The 22,380-nt window shown below is 43.4% G+C and overlaps 1 protein-coding gene across 1 annotated transcript in view; it reads left to right on the forward strand.

Moving 5' to 3' along the window:
- LOC126234580 (ionotropic receptor 75a-like) overlaps positions 1 to 22,380 on the forward strand; it is a 432,638-nt gene that overhangs the window by 98,322 nt on the left and 311,936 nt on the right. Inside the window, exon 2 of the mRNA XM_049943292.1 lies at positions 18,020 to 18,211. Within this exon, the coding sequence (XP_049799249.1) occupies positions 18,020 to 18,211 (192 nt within the window). The remainder of the gene's footprint in view (positions 1 to 18,019; positions 18,212 to 22,380) is intronic.

Raw genomic sequence — 22,380 nt, forward strand, 5'->3', positions numbered from 1 at the left:
TTGATGGTCCCGTTGAGGTGGGTCACTGACTACATCGCCTTGGTGGGACAGGGCTGGAGAAGAACCTTCTGCGCACGCTGTGGGACCGCGGCCTGCGCGCGTCCAGGGTGCCGCTCCTGGAGGCTGAGCCTAAGTCCGGCGGCGGCCACGGCGCGGCGCTGGCGTCGCTGGAGGCGGCCGGCCCCTACCGCAGCGGCGTGCTGGTCGACGTCGCGTGTCCCGGCGGAGAGTTGTTGCTCACAAAGGTGCGTCACCGATTTTTCTCTCTTCACTCTTCCTAGTCCAAGCAACGACTACTCCTGAATGTTATTTACATGGAGTTCCATGGAAAAGATGAAACAATAGAAACGTCACGGGCTAAATGTTCACTTCAGTACCGAGAACTTGCTGCAGCATTTATTAATCTATCAAAACCATCGGCACAGAACCTCTAGTTTCAGTTTCTCCACGACGGCTACACTTGACTGGTGACCTAGTTTTGCTGAAAGGCTGTAGCTGTGTCATATAAATAGCCACCTTCTCGAAATTACGAAACACTTTAAAATACCAGTAGGTTTCTGTCTTTCTTCTACATATACTCGTACATCTACATCCATACTCCGCAAGCCACCTGATGTTGTGTGGCTTAGGGTACCTTGAGTAACTCTATCGGTTCTCCCTTCTATTCCGGTATCGTATTGTTCGTGGAAAGAAAGATTGTCGGTATGCCTCTGTTTGGGCTATAATCGCTCTGATTTTATCCTCATGGTCTCTTCGCGAGACATACGTAGGAGGGACAAATTTTCTGCTTGACTCCTCGGTGAAGGTATGCTCCCGAAACTTCAAGAAAAGTCCATACCGAGCTATTGAACGTTTCCCTTGCAGAGTCTTCCACTGGAGTTTATCTATCATCTCCGTAACGCTTTCGCGATTACTAAATGATCCTGTAACGAAGCGCGCGATGGATCTTCTGTATCTCTGCTATCAACCCTATCTGGTACGGATCCCACACCGGTGAGCAGTATTCAAGCAGTGGGCGAACATGTGTACTGTAACCTACTTTCTTTGTTTTCGGACTGCGTTTCCTTAGGATTCTTCCAATGAATCTAAGTCTGGCATCTGCTTTACCGACGATTAATTTTAGATGGTCATTCCATTTTAAATCACTCCTAATGCCTACTCCCAGATAATTTATGCAATTAACTGCTTCCAGTTGCTGACCTGCTATATTGTAGCTAAATGATAAAGGATCTTTCTTTCTATGTATTCGCAGCACATTACACTTGTCTACATTGAGTTCAATTGCCCTTCTCTGCACCATGCGTTAATTCGTTGCACATCCTCCTGGATTTCAGTACCATTTTCCATTGTTACAACCTCTCGTTATACTACAGCATTATCCGCAGAAATCCTCAGTGAACTACTTCCGATGTTATCCACAAGGTCATATATATATATATATATATATATATATATATATATATATATATATATATATATATTTTTTTTGTGAATAGCAACGGTCCTACGACACTCCCCTGCGGCACACCTGAAATCACTCTTACTTCGGAAGACTTCTCTCCATTGAGAATGACACGCTGCGTTCTGTTATCTAGGAACTCGTCAATCCAATCACACAATTTGCCTGATAGACCATATGCTCTTTACTTTGTTCATTAAATGCCTGTGGGGAACTGTATCAATCGCCTTGCGGAAGTCAAGAAACACGGCATCTACCTGGAAACCCGTGTCTATGACCTCTGAATCTCGTGGACGAATAGCGCGAGCTGGGTTTCACACGATCGTCTTTTTCGAACCCCATGCTGATTCCTACAGAGTAGATTTCCAGTCTCCAGAAAAATCGTTATACTCGAACATAATAGGTGTTCCAAAACTCTACAACTAATCTACGTAAGAGATATAGGCACATCTGTTCGACGTCCCTACTTGAAAACGGGGATGACCTGTGCCCTTTTCCAATCCTTTGGAACGCTGCGCTCTTCTAGAGACCTACGGTAGACCGCTGCAAGAAGGGAGGCAAGTTCCTTCGCGTACTCTTTGTAAAATCGAACTGGTATCCCATCAGGTCCAGCGGCCTTTCCTCCTTTGAGCGAATTTAATTGTTTTTCTATCCTTCTGTCATCTATTTCGATATCTACCATTTTGCCATGTGTGCGACAATCTAGAGAAGGAACTACAGTGCAGTATTCCTCTGTGAAGACACACACATACACACGGACACTATTTCCAAAAGTTAGTGCACATCAGCCTCCAAGACAGAAAATTGCTTATAAAACCGTACTTGCCTGGAACAATGGTTTCGAAATCGTCGACCTGGGTTAGACAGACATACGAACAATACATCAGCTACGGACTTGTCAAACGTCTAGAGTTTCGCGATTTAACTTAGATGAAGTACAAAATGACATAAAGATATTTCAGTGAGATCAGACAGTGGGATTGCGAACCCCATCGTCTTTCAGAGGGGAAAATATACGTGTATATTCTAAGTGAAAATGTTCATACGGATAATACGAATCGTAAGTAGTAACTATCAATCAGATGAGAAAATTTCCAAAAGTGACTGTGTTTATTATCTTTGTAAACACGTATGTTCCACCTATTCAAATCAGGCATCATATGTAATTTTCATATTTCTGTTCTCTTCGTGTACCCACTAGTTGTTTAACAGGCACTTTCCTTTTGCACGTTACACGTGGCCTCGCTCACACAGTGCAGATGCTCACTTGCCGCAGGCTTTACTACGCTGTACTGTGTGTTCCTAGGGACTAAGTGTGAAGCTATTATGTCAGAATGCTGTGAAATCAATCTAACTATTATGCAGTTTGGATCGGAAGATTTCTGCTCATAAAGTGATTTATGTTTCTTCGCTACACCGAAGGCATATGGTTCAAATGGCACTGAGCACTATGGGACTTAAATTCTGAGGTCATTAGTCCCTTAGAACTTAGAACTATTTAAACCTAACTAACCTAAGGACATCACACATATCCATGCCCGAGGCAGATTTCGAATCCGTGACCGTAGTGGTCGCGCGGTTCCCGATTGTAGCGCCTAGAACCGCTCGGCCACCTAGGCCGGTCCGAGGGCACATGTTACGTGACAGATTGTGTGATGAAATACGACATAAAAGGAGCGTGTGACCAACGACGAGAAAGAGTGCAGTCCACCTGTAACACTACGCTACTGCGCACGATACTTACACTCCTGGAAATTGAAATAAGAACACCGTGAATTCATTGTCCCAGGAAGGGGAAACTTTATTGACACATTCCTGGGGTCAGATACATCACATGATCACACTGACAGAACCACAGGCACATAGACAAAGGCAACAGAGCATGCACAATGTCGGCACTAGTACAGTGTATATCCACCTTTCGCAGCAATGCAGACTGCTATTCTCTCATGGAGACGATCGTAGAGATGCTGGATGTAGTCCTGTGGAACGGCTTGCCATGCCATTTCCACCTGGCGCCTCAGTTGGACCAGCGTTCGTGCTGGACGTGCAGACCGCGTGAGACGACGCTTCATCCAGTCCCAAACATGCTCAATGGGGGACAGATCCGGAGATCTTGCTGGCCAGGGTAGTTGACTTACACCTTCTAGAGCACGTTGGGTGGCACGGGATACAGGCGGACGTGCATTGTCCTGTTGGAACAGCAAGTTCCCTTGCCGGTCTAGGAATGGTAGAACGATGGGTTCGATGACGGTTTGGATGTACCGTGCACTATTCAGTGTCCCCTCGACGATCACCAGTGGTGTACGGCCAGTGTAGGAGATCGCTCCCCACACCATGATGCCGGGTGTTGGCCCTGTGTGCCTCGGTCGTATGCAGTCCTGATTGTGGCGCTCACCTGCACGGCGCCAAACACGCATACGACCATCATTGGCACCAAGGCAGAAGCGACTCTCATCGCTGAAGACGACACGTCTCCATTCGTCCCTCCATTCACGCCTGTCGCGACACCACTGGAGGTGGGCTGCACGATGTTGGGGCGTGAGCGGAAGACGGCCTAACGGTGTTCGGGACCGTAGCCCAGCTTCATGGAGACGGTTGCGAATGGTCCTCGCCGATACCCCAGGAGCAACAGTGTCCCTAATTTGCTGGGAAGTGGCGGTGCGGTCCCCTACGGCACTGCGTAGGATCCTACGGTCTTGGCGTGCATCCGTGCGTCGCTGCGGTCCGGTCCCAGGTCGACGGGCACGTGCACCTTCCGCCGACCACTGGCGACAACATCGATGTACTGTGGAGACCTCACGCCCCACGTGTTGAGCAATTCGGCGGTACGTCCACCCGGCCTCCCGCATGCCCACTATACGCCCTCGCTCAAAGTCCGTCAACTGCACATACGGTTCCCGTCCACGCTGTCGCGGCATGCTACCAGTGTTAAAGACTGCGATGGAGCTCCGTATGCCACGGCAAACTGGCTGACACTGACGGCGGCGGTGCACAAATGCTGCGCAGCTAGCGCCATTCGACGGCCAACACCGCGGTTCCTGGTGTGTCCGCTGTGCCGTGCGTGTGATCATTGCTTGTACAGCCCTCTCGCAGTGTCCGGAGCAAGTATGGTGGGTCTGACACACCGGTGTCAATGTGTTCTTTTTTCCATTTCCAGGAGTGTATTAAAGCCTGTACTATGGTAAGTTGACGGGCTTCACCTTATAAGAAAGGATTTTGGTATATAAGTTGACCGCGTGTACCTGAATGGAGGCAAAATCAGACTTTCACCCACTCAGTAACAACAATGATACGTCAAGCAAGTCTGAAGTGCAACTACACGTTAGGACGGACAAGAAACAACACAGCAGATGCTACCAAATTGTTAATAATACGGTCGCCAGCCTAATTAGGCATTAACTGAGTTTCTTCCCAGTACAAGTTGAAGTACGTTCATACAAGACAACACGTAACTACACTGCATAATATGGTAAATTTTAGAACCAGAAAATCTACTGAACTAATAATTTCAGTTTTTGTACTAATATGGACAAGCCAAAAATACACAACAATACACTATAATGTTTACTACAAACTTCGTACTGTCTATTGATCTGATTAAAATCGGGCATAGGTTACCCTAGAAACAGCACTTTCGAAACACACATACAATGTCAATTTTGAAAAAGGTAAAACACTAATAAATTTTGGGTTTAAATTGACTTTAACTTTGCTGGTCAAATCAGTTCAGTACACTTCATAATTCAAATGAATAGAAAAGAAAAGGGGGGGGGACCCTGAAACTGTTGTGATCACTGTACCGAAATTTTTTTTATTATCGAAATCGTTAAGCACTCAAAATTTCCAATATATGAGTTATTTCTCTTTTTAGCTTACTTCCTGCTCATTTAACTACCATTATTTTTGTCTCAAAGTAATTAAGCTTCATTACTAAACCAATTTCAAAATTATCTTCCAACTTTGTCAGACCTTTGTTCTTTGCTAATATATTCATTAACAACAAAGTTCTTTAAACATCATTCTAACATAGATAGGTCTGCAGGTAATTCTTATTAACATAAACTTTAATTCTTCATCTCGGGACACTCGGGTTGCACAACATGTGGAAAGGACCCTGTCTAGGTTAGTGATGAGGATAATTAAATGATAGGACAGTTCTGGTAAAAGTTAAGTTGTTATTGAACAGTCAGGAACAAAAGTAACACTGGTCCACACGAATACAGTACTAAAAGATTCAACCTGTTCGTATCGATGCGGCGGTTGGCGGGCGGCGAGATGGCGAGGCGCAGAGCACACATACAATCACAGCTATGGCTCTTGTTGTATCGGCACTTTGCTTCTTCTTAGCGTCGCAATACTTTTCCCTTTAGTGCCTATGGAATATAGCCATGCTGTATAGTCGTCGGAAACGGCACATCCGAGGCTCAATGAAATCACGTATTCCAGGAGAGCCTCTTCGATCCAGAGCGTGTTTCTCAGACCGATGCCCAACTCCGACTACTACTGCTGAGCCCGTTATGCCGTGCAGCGCCCGTGTGCATTTTCCCGCGCTCGCCTGCCATCCACCTTTTACCGCTCCCCTACAGACAGGGTATTCACCAAAGGTTTTGCATTCCACATATCCTAATACATTGCCTACGTATGGACCAGGCGCATAAATACAACTTTAACATCTTACAACAGTTTCAACATTCCTTACATTTCCATTTTGTTATAATATTGCTTGCAATTTGACATAAACATTAACATTCACATCGAAAATTGGTTACAGTTCCTTTAACATCATGGCATGAAAAGAAAAAGAAATGAAATCAGAACATCGATTACACTAATTTAACGAAAATCAGAAGAAAAAAAATATTGTATGTACAGTTGTTGTTGTTACACACCCAGAGTCGAATACGAAAACACTTACATATCATATTAAGTCACACAAATATACCTAACCTCTACAATCAGCTCTGAACTTACACATTCGAAAGAGGCAAACAATATTAGGAAATGGTACATGACTATGTACAGGACCATGCACATAGTGATTAGAAGCCGTAGCACTACATACAAGACTGTGACATTGTTTTGAAGGACCTTCATATCCTTTGTGGTTGCAAGTTCTCAGTCAGTTTGTTAAATAGCTTCAGACCCACTTGTAATGGCTCTTCTAGCACTGTGCAGAAGTGGAATGATTTAAGTGGAGGTTTCTGTTTAGTCTAGAATTATGTTCGTAAACCAGCTTCTTTGTAGCCTCTTGCCTCTGTTAGTTAAATGTCCTTTAAACAACAGATGTAAGTACCTGGCAGAGGAAGTATATCAACAGCTGAGAAAATAGCGTTACAGGATTCACTTATTTTGCCCACAACAGTTTTAGAAGAGAATAGAAAAGAGAAACCAGACGCGAAGATGATAAGATATCCCATATAATTGTATTATCGTCAGCAGATTTCATTGTGACCATGAAGTGAAACGAAAATGTTTGGGAAATACGGTACTACAAAATCAACTAGCTTTCCCAGCTAGGAAGGGCATGTATAGCGAACTGAAATAATACACTTTTTGTGTGATTTGAGGTTTTCCCGGCGTACAGAAATCTTGATAATTTCTCGGGTATTCAGCTGGGTAACGTCGGCTGAATACCCGAGAAATTTTCAAGAACATGCTTTTTCCTCACGTGGAATTAAACATGTGGCTAGTAAATAGCTATTTTCTAGCACATGGATAAGTAATGAGTGTGCTATTTCCTTTTCTGCGTTACGATAGATAACAAGTAACTCTCCATTTGTACTCGAGTATCAGGACGTGTTAAGGTCCAAGTCATCTCTTGCCACATCAGAACAAGACACTAATGTTCTAACAGTTCCACCAAACTGGCATATTGATACGAGGTTTTGTTCCTGCAAAGAGGAAGCACGTACATAACAAGTTTGTTGCTTTCAGTGATTGGTTTTTATGGAATCACTGTGACACAGGCTCGGCCTTTACCTCATTTAGGTAGTAAAGTCGATAGTGCGAAGAGATATCACATAATTTCTCTTTTTTTAAATTTAAGCATATTCCGGCACGAAAAATGTTCTTCTACAGAGTTACGTAATCATGCTACACATATAAAGACCACACGAAAAATCGCTGACCGACCTCATTTTTCAAAACTCAGTTGTTAATCACTTTACAGCTGCGGAATACTTATTAGTAACATATGTTAAGAAAAATTAAACATTCGTAGAAATACAATCAGTTTTGCTCGCAGATGACCAAGCCTATCCGCGTACTTACTAATGTGAAGCCGTCATACTTAACTTTTTTTTCTAGTTGGCGCGCGGGCCGTTGTGGCCGTGCGGTTCTAGGCGCTTCAGTCCGGAACCGCGCTGCTGCTACGGTCGCAGGTTCGAATCCTGCCTCGGGCATGGATGTGTGTGATGTCCTTAGGTTAGTTAGGTTTAAGTAGTTCTAAGTTCTAGGGGACTGATGACCTCAGATGCTAAGTCCCATAGTGCTTAGAGCCATTTGAACCATCAAGTTCGCGCGAACCCCTTCGCTAGGTGGTCATATATTACACTGCCAATGACACTTTATGTTATTTATGTATACTTAATCTATCACTTGTTTACCTAAATTTAACTGCTGTGCCAGTAACGTCATAATAGTACAGTACTATATCCGAAGATCGATCTAGTTACTATTAGCTGAGTTGAGTTCGGCTGTTTTGACGCAGGAGACCAGACAACGAGGCCATCGGTCTCATCGAATTAGGGAAGGATGGGAAAGGAAGTCGGCCGTGCCATTTGAAAGGAGCCATTTCGGCATTTGCCTGGAGTGATTTAGGGAAATCACGGAAAACCTAAATCAGGATGGCCGGACGCGGGATTGAACCGTCGTCCTCTCAAATGCGAGTCCAGTGTGCTAACTACTACGCCACCTCGGTCGGTACTACTATTAGCTGAGTACACTGTGTTACCTGGGAATAGATTTACTCCGATCTTCTGTTAGTCCATCTTCTCCTTCCCAGTCTCTTTGTTCATCTCTTCGTTCCCCAACTCCCCATTCATATCCTCCCACGCCTATCCTCACCCACTCTCTCTGTTCCTCACCTGCTCCCCCCTCCCCCCCCCCCCCACCATCGGCAGAGCTCCTCCTATCCTCTCTATCTCTTCCTTTCCCTTCTCTCTGTCCATCTCCTTCTCCTCCCTTTTTCAGTCAATCTCCTCCTGTCCTCTCCCTGTGTCCATGTCCTCCACTTCCGTCTCTCTGATCGTTTCCTCCTTCTCGGCTCTATCTCCTTCCCCCCACCCCCCTCCCTTCTCTCTCTTCCTCTCCTTCTCTCCCATGTCAATGTCCATCTCCTCTTCTTACGTTTCTATTCATTCATTCCCCCCCACAACCTACTCCTCTCTTCTCTCTATATGTTTTCACACCCTCAGCACATGGCTTACTGGTTCTTGATCTACATCTCCTCCGCAAGCTACCGTAGAAGGGGTGGCGAAGGGTACCCTGTGCCACAACTGGTAGTTTTCTGACTCGTTCTACTCGCACAAAGGGCGAGGGGAAAACGATTGTCTGTATGCCTCTGTATGAGCCCTAATTTCCCGTATCTTATCTTCGTGGCCCGTACACGAAATGTATGTTGTAGATATTAGGATCATATTGCCATCAGCTTCAAATACCAGTTTTCTAAATTTTCTAAATAGTGTTCATCGAAAAGAATGTCGCCTCCAATCCATGTATTCCCATTTCAGTACCCAAAGCATCTCTGCAATACCTGCGAGTTTTTCGCACCTACCGGTAACACATCTAGCAGCCCGCTTCTGACATGCTTCGATGCATTTATTTAGTCCGACCTGGTGCGAATCCCAAACACTCGAGCGGTACTCGAGAACACGTCGCACTAGCGTTCTACACTAATGGCCATTAAAATTGCTACACCAAGAAGAAATGCAGATGATAAACGGGCATTAATTGGACAAATATATTATACTATAACTGACATGTGATTACATTTTCACGCAATTTGGGTGCATAGAAACTGAGAAAACAGTACCAGAACAACCACCTCTGGCCGTAATACCGACCTTGATACGCCTGGGCATTGCGTCAAACAGAGCATGGATGGCGTGAACAGGTACAGCTGCCCATGCTGCTTCAACACGATACCACAGTTCATCAACAGTAGCGACTGGCGTATTGTGACCAGCCAGTTGCTCGGCCACCATTGACCAGACATTTCCTGTTGGTAAGAGATCTGGAAAATGTGCTGGCCAAGGCAGCAGTCGAACATTAACAGTATCCAGAAAGGCCTGTACAGGACCTGCAACATGCGGTCGTGCATTATCCTGCTGAAACGTAGGGTTTCGCTGGGATCGAATGGAGGGTAGAGCCACGGGTCGTAACACATATGAAATGTAACGTCCACTGTTAAAAGTGCCGTCAATGCGAACAACAGGTGACCGGCGTGTGCAACCAATGGCACCCCGTACCATCACGCCGGGTGATACGCCAATATAGCGATGACGAATACACGCTTCCAATGTGCGTTCACCGCGATGTCGCCAAACACGGATGCGACCATCATGATGCTGTAAACATAACCTGGATTCATCCGAAAAAATGACATGTTACCATTTGCGCACCCAGGTTCGTCGTTGAATACACCATCGCAGGCGCTCCCGTCTGTAATGCAACGTCAAGAGTAACCGCAGTCATGGTCGCAGAGCTGATAGTCCATGCTACAGCACACGTCGTCGAACTGTTCGTGTAGATGGTTGTTGTCTTGCAAACGTCCCCATCTGTTGACTCAGGGATCGAGACGTGGCTGCACGATCCGTTACAGCCATGCCGATAAGATGCCTGTCATCTCGACTGCTAGTGATACGAGGCCGTTGGGATCCAGCACGACGTTCCGCATTACCCTCCTGAACGCACCGATTCCATATTCTGCTAACAGTCATTGGATCGCGACCAACGCGAGGAGCAATGTCGCGATACGTTAAACCGCAATCGCGATAGGCTACAATGCGACCTTTATCAAAGTCGGAAACGTGATGGTACGCATTTCTCCTCCTTACACGAGGCATCACAACGACGTTTCACCAAGCAACGCCGGTCAACTGCTGTTTGTGTATGAGAAATCGGTTAGAAACTTTCCTGGTGTCAGATTTGCATATCACAGCATCTTCTTCCTGTTGGTTAAATTTCGCGTCTGTAGCACGTCATCTTCGTGGTGTAGCAGTTGTAATGGCAGTAGTGTATAAGCGATCTGCCTTGGAGACCAACCATGCTTACCTAAAATTCTCCCAATCAACTGAAGTCGAAAATTCACCTCCCGTAGCACAATCCGCACATGCCCTTTCCATTTCATATCGCTTTGAAACCTTACGTCCAGATATTTCAGCGACATGACTCTGCGGACTAGGACATTACTAATGCTGTATCCGATTATTTTGGGTTTCTTTTGTCTGATCGTCTGCATTAACTCACATTTTTCTACATTTGCAGGTAGCTGCGGTTCAAGAACACCAACTAGAGTCTTTGTCTAACTCATATTGTAGCCTCTTACAGTTACTCAACTTCGACACCTTCCCGTACACCACAGCATCATCAGCAAACAACCGTAGACTGCTGCCCACCCTGTCGGCCAGATCGTTTATGTGTGTAGAAATCATATCATATCATATGAAATCATATCATATCATATGTTACTGGCGTATTCCTGACGATACTCCTGTCTTTGATGCACACTCGCCGTCTAGGACAATATACTGGGTTCTGTTTCTTAACAAATCTGCGAGGCCCTCACATAGCTAGGAACTTGTTCCGTGTGCTCGTACCTTCTTTAGTAATCTGTAGTCGGGTAGTAAGTCAAATGATTCTCCAGAAATATGGAATCTGCCTGTTGTCTTTCAACCATAGTTCGTAGTATCTCATGTGAAGAAATGGCAAGCTAAGTTTCACAAGAGCGGTGCCTTCTGAAACCGTTCTGATTCGTGGACATAAATGGAAATTTATTTTATTCCAACACATAATAGGTTCTAGAAATGTGCGGCAGGTCGATGTAAGGATACTGATATGTGATTCTGCATGCCCGTTTTGTTTTTTACCTTTCTTATATAAAAGATACATCTGGGCCTTTTTCCAGTTCTTTTGAAACTCTTTGCTAGGCAAGAGATTCGTGATGGGTGCTAGCTAAGTAAGGGGCCAATGCCTTAGAGTACTCTTCGTAAAACCGAAATGCGATTCCATCCAAACCTGATGACTTATTTGTTTTCAACCCTGAGTTTTTTCCCTACGTCAGGGATGCTCATTACTATGGTCCATACGGGACACTGTTCAAATGGTTCAAATGGCTCTGAGCACTATGGGACTCAACTGCTGAGGTCATTAGTACCCTAGAACTTAGAACTAGTTAAACCTAACTAACCTAAGGACATCACAAACATCCATGCCCTAGGCAGGATTCGAACCTGCGACCGTAGCGGTCTTGCGGTTCCAGACTGTAGCGCCTTTAACCGCACGGCCACTTCGGCCGGCTACGGGGCACTGTGCGATCGTGAAATGACGCTATGTTTGTCCGATTCTCTTGCGTGATCGATTTCTTAAACGAGGAATTTAAAACTTCCACTTTTGTTTCGCTACTTCCAGCAGTCACACCAGACTGGTCAACGATCATTTGGATGGAAGCCATAGATCCGTTTAGTGATTTTACGTAGCACCAGAATTTCGTATCACGTGAAGGTTAATGTATGCTTTGTGCATAGGTCTTTCCACAGGCACTCGAATCTCCATCAACTTTTGTCCGTCGTCATTTACGCACTCTGTTTTGAATCGAATATTTTCCGAATTTCGTTGCTAAACCACGGTGGGTTTTTTCCTTTCTTAATCTACTTACTAGGCACATACTTATTCAGAGCACATTTTATAATCTGTTCTACCGTCACATTATTTCTTTCCATTTGATAAGTATTGTGAGTACCACGGGTTTAGGAAGTGGTTTTTCAAATTACACATATATTTCATATATATGTGTCATATTTCTAACATATGTGTACTCCCATGCCAACAGCCTTGCTGCAGTGGTAAAAAAATGTTCAAATGTGTGTGAAATCTTATGGGACTTAACTGCTAAGGTCATCAGTCCCTAAGATTACACACTACTTAACCTAAATTATCCTAAGGACAAACACACACACCCATGCCCGAGGGAGGATTCGAACCTCCGCCGGGATCAGCCGCACAGTCCATGACTTCAGCTAATCCCGCGCGGCATGCAGTGGTAACACCGGTTCCTGTAAGGTCACCAAAGTTAGGCGCTGTCGGGCTGGGCTAGCACTTGGATGGGTGATCATTCGGTCTCCAGAGTGCCGTTGGCAATAGGGGTGCACCAAGTCGTCGTGAGACAAACTTATGAGCTACTTGATTTAGAAATAGTGGCTCCGGTATCGTAAAATGACATACGGCCGGAAGATCGGTGTGCGGACCACATGCCCCTGTATACCCGCATCCAGTGACACCTGTAGGCTGAGGATGACTCGGCGGCCGGTCGGTACCGTTAGTTCTTCATGGCCTGTTCGGGCAGAGTTCAGTTAATTTGTACTTTTATTTCATCTGTACCTCCAACAAATGTTGGCCTGCAATTTCTTTACCATGCGGTTGAATGTTTATAACGACATATCTCTTGAAGTAAGTACCGTACAACGATATAATTTTGCAGTTACATTTAGTGGTATATGTAAGCCCTGTAAGGGACATCTGTTGTGAGTGAGTTAGAAGCAACGGAGTAATAAATTAGAATGTCATGTACAAAGCGACAGTTTTTGACACATCTCAGTGTTTATGCGACACCGCCGGGATAACAAGGCCGCCCAGCAGTGTTAGTGACGTCACACTAAGCGGCCCATAGCCGACGCAGCAGTCCACGGATACCTCCGTACAGACGCGCCTGATGCTAACGATCTTCTGTCCGTCATACAGAAAGGAGCGAACTATAATTCGAACCAAAGATCAAAGTATATATATTCCTGTAAACAGCATAAAGGTTCGTAACGAAATACCGATTCCTTATACGGGCAGGAATAGGTTCTAGAACTCCTCTGAAAAGTGTTTATCTTCAGTACCAGAATAAACATCAAATTGTCAGGTTTTCTAAATAGAAAAGCACTTTGTTAGTAACAGACAGCAATAATGAGACTTGCAGTTGGTGATTTTTACGTGGAAAAACTGTAGAGAGATTGAAATTGGTAAGTAAGGAGAGCCTCAGCCTTTTGCTCACATTCTTACATGTAATGCACTTGGTTGTTTTTCATTTCCTTACCTTTCATAACATTTTTAATATTGTTTCAAGAAGTGTGTCTTCAATAGCAGAGTGAACTTCAAATTGTCAGGCTTTTCTTAAAGGAAAGAGCAGTCCCTTACTACCATAGTGCAAGACAGAATCTTGAGTTCAGTGATGTCTCTACTTTGTCTCCATTTTTTATTACTGGGGATAGACTTGTAAAAATCCTTGAAAAGAGCTGTCACCATGAACATATGAGTAAATTCACAATAGTCAGGTGTTTTATGAGATAAAGCAAACTCTTGTTACCTTATTGTAAACGAAAGTTGTGATGGTTTTGCTATGTATGACAGTGTTTAAGATAATTTACTTTCAGTGTAATAGCTTGAAAATGTTAAGTCATGCTGTCAGTTGGCATTTGTCACCACCTGTATGCGAGTTTTAAAGCTAAATAGTGTTCTGACAATTATAAAATAGTGGCAAAGTTCCTCAATCGATTAAACTTATTCTTGCCCATATATGTAATCGGTATTTCGTTATGAACCTTTATGCTGTTTACAAGAATATATATAATTTGGTCTTTGGTTGGAATTATAGTTCGCTCCTTTCTGTATGACGGACAGAAGATCGTTAGCATCAGGCGCGTCTGTACGGAGGTATCCGGGGACTGCTGCGTCGGCTATGGGCCGCATGGTGTGACGTCACTAACACTGCTGGACGGCCTTGTTATCCCGGGGGTGTCGGTTTATGACGCTGTATCTCCAGAACTACGTAAAGTGACATATATTTGCAAGTATATGCAACGGTACATGTGAATACTGTCTGCTAAATTTCTTGCAAATAGAGTTAGCAGTAAAGAAGTAATAAATTAATAGGTCATTTGCTATTTCATCATTTGGTGGTGGGATATCAGCGTGAAAAGGGCTCCTAGGAAGGTCTGAAGTTACGTGTAAAGTTAATGGCATCTCATTTTCAAATATTGGATGGACATAATCCGGTTACTTGACGTCATCAGCTGCGCTGCTTTTATATCTCCACCTCGACGGAAAACACATACATAGACACACATCCACTCTCAAAATATGTATTGGTTAATAACTAAAAACAAGCGATTTGGCGCGCAGGCAGAAGGATAATCCCCTTCTAGCTTTCATTACAACAGCGAATCAGAACCCAAGTATTGTCTGTTGTCGATGTTTCACACGAGCACTGCGTCAAAGTATATTATTATAGAATCACGTCGGTAAAATACGAATTGAGTTTGTCGCTGCAATTCGTTATCACAAATAAGTTCGGGTTTTAATGAAAAATTTGTTACAAGTCTCTCATTAACGTATCTCTGATGATCTGTTTTTGCAGTGACAATCCTGACAAAGAAGAAACTGTGGGGTTTTTGCAAACGAGCAGTGTCGATAATCCTTAGCTGTCACGGAGTGACTAGTTCTTTGTGTTTTATCTTTGCAGCATAACGTCCTCGGTTATTGGTGTCCTACTTAAGCGAATGTATCCTGTGTTATGTGTTCCATGCTGTAGACAATTAAGTACCGTAAATTGGCTCTTACACACGCGAGAGGGGTTGTATACCTGTTGTTGTTGTGGTCTTCAGTCCTGAGACTGGTTTGATGCAGCTCTCCATGCTACTCTATCCTGTGCAAGCTTCTTCATCTCCCAGTACCTACTGCAACCTACATCCTTCTGAATCTGCTTAGTGTATTGATCTCTTGGTCTCCCTCTACGATTTTTACCCTCCACGCTGCCCTCCAATGCTAAATTTGTGATCCCTTGATGCCTCAAAACATGTCCTACCAACCGATCCCTTCTTCTAGTCAAGTTGTGCCACAAACTTCTCTTCTCCCCAATCCTATTCAATACCTCCTCATTAGTTACGTGATCTACCCACCTTATCTTCAGCATTCTTCTGTAGCACCACATTTCGAAAGCTTCTATTCTCTTCTTGTCCGAACTAGTTATCGTCCATGTCTCACTTCCATACATGGCTACACTCCATACAAATACTTTCAGAAACGACTTCCTGACACCTAAATCTATACTCGATGTTAACAAATTTCTTTTCTTGAGAAACGCTTTCCTTGCCATTGCCAGTCTACATTTTATATCCTCTCTACTTCAACCATCATCGGTTATTTTACTCCCTAAATAGCAAAACTCCTTTACTACTTTAAGTGTCTCATTTCCTAATCTAATTCCCTCAGCATCACCCGATTTAATTTGACTACATTCCATTATCCTCGTTTTGCTTTTGTTGATGTTCATCTTATATCCTCCTTTCAAGACACTGTCCATTCCGTTCAACTGCTCTTCCAAGTCCTTTGCTGTCTCTGACAGAATTACAATGTCATCGGCGAACCTCAAAGTTTTTACTTCTTCTCCATGAATTTTAATACCTATTCCGAATTTTTCTTTTGTTTCCTTTACTACTTGCTCAATATACAGATTGAATAACATCGGGGAGAGGCTACAACCCTGTCTCACTCCTTTCCCAACCACTGCTTCCCTTTCATGCCCCTCGACTCTTATAACTGCCATCTGGTTTCTGTACAAATTGTAAATAGCCTTTCGCTCCCTGTATTTTACCCCTGCCACCTTCAGAATTTGAAAGAGAGTATTCCAGTCAACATTGTCAAAAGCTTTCTCTAAGTCTACAAATGCTAGAAACGTAGGTTTGCCTTTTCTTAATCTTTCTTCCAAGATAAGTCGTAAGGTCAGTATTGCCTCACGTGTTCCAACATTTCTACGGAATCCAAACTGATCTTCCCCGAGGTCGGCTTCTACCAGCTTTTCCATTCGTCTGTAAAGAATTCGCGTTAGTATTTTGCAGCTGTGACTTATTAAACTGATAGTTCGGTAATTTTCACATCTGTCAACACCTGCTTTCTTTGGGATTGGAATTATTATATTCTTCTTGAAGTCTGAGGGTATTTCGCCTGTCTCATACATCGTGCTCACCAGATGGTAGAGTTTTGTCATGACTGGCTCTCCCGAGGCCATCAGTAGTTCTAGTGGAATGTTGTCTACTCCCGGGGCCTTGTTTCGACTCAGGTCTTTCAGTGCTCTGTCAAACTCTTCACGCAGTATCTTATCTCCCATTTCGTCTTCATCTACATCCTCTTCCATTTCCATAATATTGTCCTCAAGTACATCTCCCTTGTATAAACCCTCTATATACTCCTTCCACCTTTCTGCCTTCCCTTCTTTGCTTAGAACTGGGTTTCCATCTGAGCTCTTGATATTCATACAAGTGGTTCTCTTCTCTCCAAAGGTCTCTTTAATTTTCCTGTAGGCAGTATCTATCTTACCCCTAGTGAGACAAGCCTCTACATCCTTACATTTGTCCTCTAGCCATCCCTGCTTAGCCATTTTGCACTTCCTGTCGATTTCATTTTTGAGACGTTTGTATTCCTTTTTGCCTGCTTCATTTACTGCATTTTTATATTTTCTCCTTTCATCAATTAAATTCAATATTTCTTCTGTTACGCAAGGATTTCTATTAGCCCTCGTCTTTTTACCTACTTGATCCTCTGCTGCCTTCACCACTTCATCCCTCAGAGCTACCCATTCTTCTTCTACTGTATTTCTTTCCCCCATTCCTGTCAATTGTTCCTTTATGCTCTCCCTGAAACTCTCTACAACCTCTGGTTCTTTCAGTTTATCCAGGTCCCATCTCCTTAAATTCCCACCTTTTTGCAGTTTCTTCAGTTTCAATCTGCAGTTCATAACCAATAGATTGTGGTCAGAATCCACATCTGCCCCTGGAAATGTCTTACAATTTAAAACCTGGTTCCTAAATCTCTGTCTTACCATTATATAATCTATCTGAAACCTGTCAGTATCTCCTGGCTTCTTCCATGTATACAGCCTCCTTTCATGATTCTTGAACCAAGTGTTAGCTATGATTAAGTTATGCTGTGTGCAAAATTCTACAAGGCGGCTTCCTCTTTCATTCCTTCCCCCCAATCCATACTCACCTACTATGTTTCCTTCTCTCCCTTTTCCTACTGACGAATTCCAGTCACCCTTGACTATTAAATTTTCGTCTCCCTTCACTACCTGAATAATTTCTTTTATCTCGTCATACATTTCATCTATTTCTTCATCATCTGCAGAGCTAGTTGGCATATAAACTTGTACAGCTGTATACCTACTCATCGGGATTTCCTGGAAAATTAATGGTTAAGTACAGTAGAGTTGTTTACTCCGAAGTAGTTTCGTCATTTGGCTAAATACCTCAGGCGAAGCAGAAGTGCTAACAGCGACCCTTCATTTCCCTGCCGCCACAGGCATCAGCTCGGCGCATGTTCGGCATCCAGCGCCACTGGCTACTGGTGGACACCGCCGGAAATAGAACGGCAGACGACGAGCCAGAGTTTACCGTGCTCCCCGCCCGATCGCGCCACCTGCTCGCTCAGCTGTTCATGATGCCCGACAGCGAGGTGGTGTGGATGGGAGCTACAGAAGACGGCGAAATACAGGTAAAAGAAAAGGGAACTCACCACACCATTATAGCAGAGCTGTAGGAGGTAGCAACTTTGAATTATCAAACGTCACTATTTGGTTCCTTGCTATTAAGATATAACAAAGTGACAAGAAATATGGTATTACAATGCAGTAGAAAGTCATATCAGCGTGTTTCAAGTAGGAGACAAGCCATAGCGATTTCCATCGATCTGCACTCAACCTATTTAACATTGCTGATATCTCGACCATTACAACTCACCCTTAGTTTGAACATGAAAGAAACTAAAAGTTAGGCTGATCCCGGCGGCCCTTGGGCATGGATGTGTATGTTTGTCCTTAGGATAATTTAGGTTAAGTTGTGTGTAAGCTTAGGGACTGATGACCTTAGCAGTTAAGTCCCACAATATTTCACACGCATTTGAACATGTTTGAAAGTTACGAATTTTTTATAGTTCTTGTATTTTGTAATTTAGGACTACTTACTCCTTCTGACATCAGCAGATACTTGCCCTCAGCATCCGATGATGATCTCTCCAGGCTTTGCTGCTTTATTTTCAGCGGTGTGTACCCACAAACCAGCAGGCCTCATCTTCGTCTCACATCTTGATATTCAACCTGACCCATATATGTCCATTTCCCTTTATTATTTTGTTATTTGACTGTTTCAGCTACCAATAGGGTACAATTACATGATAGCTTTCACTTCTTGAGTTCTTTTAAGTGTAGACAGTATTCAAACATTATCTCACTCAATCATGCTCACCATTATTCCGAGAACACTCTTCGTCTTATTCTTGCATTCTCGTCTCACAATCTACTACTACCGTCATTCTTGCACTGGACCTCTCTCTGTGCCCAAAAAAAATTTTTTTAGGTATCCTACACTTCCTACAGCCGATGTGTTTCTTCGATTCTCGGGATTGATGGATATAGTCTTTCTGTTCCCTTGGTAGGTCAATGTGCTATTCACAATCATTTCTGGTTTCATTATTTTGATGTGTCCATAGAACGTCAGCCTTTCTTTATTTCGACTTTAATTCACAAGGTGACTTTTCTGTAATACATACAATGGGGCGTGGTTTCTAAGATCCCTACGATTGAATTCCTTAAGTTATGTAACATTTATATTTGCAATTATTTAAGTGTTGTTTAACTACTCAGTACTGATTATATGGCACTTAATAAAGCGTCCAGTATTTTGTTTTTTCTCACATAAAATAGCATAGTTTTGTGTGATTTTTTTGAATAGTACACATAAGCTAACTGTAAGAGAAATGACGTTGACGTTCTGAAAAAATAACAGTATTTCTGTAGCGAGTAAATTTCCACTTAAAAGTAAACTCCAGGGTTTAAACTTGCACATTTAAACTGCACTCGAAACGTATAACAGAAAGTCTGCAAAACTGACATTCAGTGATGGGTTCTACATTTTTCTTTACCACAACTGTCTAGCGGTTCTAGGCGCTCAGTCCGGAACCGCGCGTCTTCTACGGTCGCCGGTTCAAATCCTGCCTCGGGCAGTTCTAGGGGACTGATGACCACAGATGTTAAGTCCCATAGTGCTCAGAGCCACTTTACCACAACTCAGAAAATATTTGATTTTAAGTGACATTTTAACTACTTTATTCGAGGAATAGGAAGATCCCCATCACCATTGGCCTCAAATTCTTCCTCCGACTGTCCCTCTTCTTCGCTAGCAGAACTGTGATAACTGGCTACTGCAAAATTGTTGACTTTTCGTCTTTTACTTGATCTATGTCATTGACATATTTCTCCATCCACTGACTAACAGTTTCATCAAACTTTGTATCGTTATAACTGACACGTTCCTTCGAACAATTTTTTACTATACCGAAAAAACAACTACATAGTTCACGGGGTGCAGTCCAGCAAACCCTAACACGTGGAAACAACAACTGTCAATAACAAACAAGGGATGCCATAATACAGTCGACAGTAAGACAATGTAGGGTTGTCGATTTAAGGCGGGTAGTGGGCGGAAGTATTCTAAAGGAACTGACCTTGGAGGGGGAGTTCGAAAAGTTTCGCACTGTCTGAGAGATCACATCTCGTGAGTTAGGGTCTGTACTTCAGATGTTTTCAAATTTTTTTATATAAGTCCTTGTTCTATTTCAATTTAAACGTAATCTCATCTGCTGTTTACTTTCTTCGTCCCCAAGATCTATCTGAGAAATGTCTTCTCTTTCTCTGTTTCTGACACACCGTAATGGCAATCCTCTTTGTCTTTTTCTCTTGCATATGAGTATTCAAGTTAGATACGGCACTGTACTGGTAAGTTAGGGATTTTTGTTTGTAGGTGTTCTGGAATATTCTAAACTCCATCTGCGTCTTTCAGGCTCTTTCTTCGACTGTTACCTTCTTCTTTATTTGCATCTCCGATCATGTAAGGCATCTTTTCAAAAGAAATTTATAATTCTGTTTTCTGTGCTCTTTCGCTTAGGCCTTCAATTTGTTTGGTACCAGTGGCAAGATTTTGGGCGAAAAATACTAAACCGTATGTGAAAGTCCAACTTTTGCTAACCTAATATGATAACGTTTGAGGTATTCTATGGACTCATTTTCTTCTGCAATTATTGAATAACCTTCTTCAGGATATGTTTAAACAGAATTTATGAGCGGCCATCTCCTTCGAATCCTGCCTCGGGCATTGATGTGTGTGATGTCCCTAGGTTAGTTAGGTTTAACTAGTTCTAAGATCTAGGGGACTGATGACCTCAGAAGTTAAGTCCCATAGTGCTCAAAGCCAAGCCATCTCCTTGTCGTACTCCTGTTTTCACTTCAAATTTTTCACGTGTATAGTAGTCATAATAGCGTTTTTTGTTCCAGGGTCATTTCTTTCGCGTTAAGCTATCATAATCATACGAGTCAGAAACGTAGTTTTTAAATCTCTATTTACATTACAAAAAAGAACCTCTTGGAAATTTCTTCTTTTTTTTTCTTTCTGGTTATTTCCTTTCCTGTATATCCACTCAGTGTCGCAATAGCTCATCAACTGGCTCTATGACTGGATTACTAATTTGTACGACATTATATTCGATATGTTGGTTGTACAGTACTTTAGACGTATTGTAATTGTTTCTGCCTGACAGACGGGAGTATCTGGACGGCATTATAGTTTTTCTTCAGGAGTTGTTCCTCAAATACTTCATAACAATGTCAGTTTGTCAAACAAACAATGTAGTCCGGCTTAAGTATGAAGGTTGGAACTTAAATAGTGGCAACTATTTATTCACAACCGATACAAAAGAGTTACATGTTTGCACCTGTTACTGTCCTCCAAAGTAGTCACGAACGTTGTGTATAAACCCGTTGCCAGCGATGTGGAAGGCGTAGTACATCGTTAGCAGAGTCTCTTTTGCAGATGGTGCGAATGGAGTGGTCTGCTGCCTATCGAATCTCTGGAACAGTTCTGAATCGAATGCCACGAAGTGGTTCCTTCATCTTCGAATTTAAATCAGAGTCACACGACAAGGAGTATGGTGGATGGTACAGTACTTCCCAGTCCCATCGGCCGAACAAAGCAGCCACAGCTTGAGCTGTATGCGCCCGCGCTTTGTCGAGCAAAATGATGGGTCGGTTGCGCAGAAAGTGTCGTCGCTTCTTTCGCAAAGCTGGTCGCAGGTGATGCTCCAAAAACGAACAGTAATACTGTGCATTGAGGAACGTAATGCGTTGGAATAACACCATCACAGTCGTACACGAAAATCACCATAACTTTCATCAAAGTGGGGCTTTGACGCACTGTAGCTTTCGTGGCGGCCCATAATGATGCCATTAGTTGGATTGGTATTTCAGTTTTGGCTCGTGCGATGTAGCCCATGTCTCAATCCAGTGTTACGATACGGTGTAAGGAAGCCTCTCCTTCGCGCTCAAAGCGCTCCAAGTGCGTCTGAGCAGCGTCGTAACGCATCATTTTCAGCATTTCCGTTAAATCATGCGGAACCCACCGTGATGCAATTTTTCGCATGCCCAGGCGTTCCTTCAGGATGCGAAGCACAGTGTTATGGACTAATCCGGTTTCGTGGGCGAGCTCACGAATCGTTTGGCGTCGATCACTGTGCACTAACGCAGCAACAGCATGCACTTCTTATTCAGAGACGCTAGGACGACCTGCCCGATGCATGTTTGCCACAGTTTGCCGACTTTCTTTGAAGCCTTCTGC

Source organism: Schistocerca nitens, chromosome 1, assembly GCF_023898315.1.
Source record: "Schistocerca nitens isolate TAMUIC-IGC-003100 chromosome 1, iqSchNite1.1, whole genome shotgun sequence".
NCBI classification, from domain to species: domain Eukaryota; kingdom Metazoa; phylum Arthropoda; class Insecta; order Orthoptera; family Acrididae; genus Schistocerca; species Schistocerca nitens.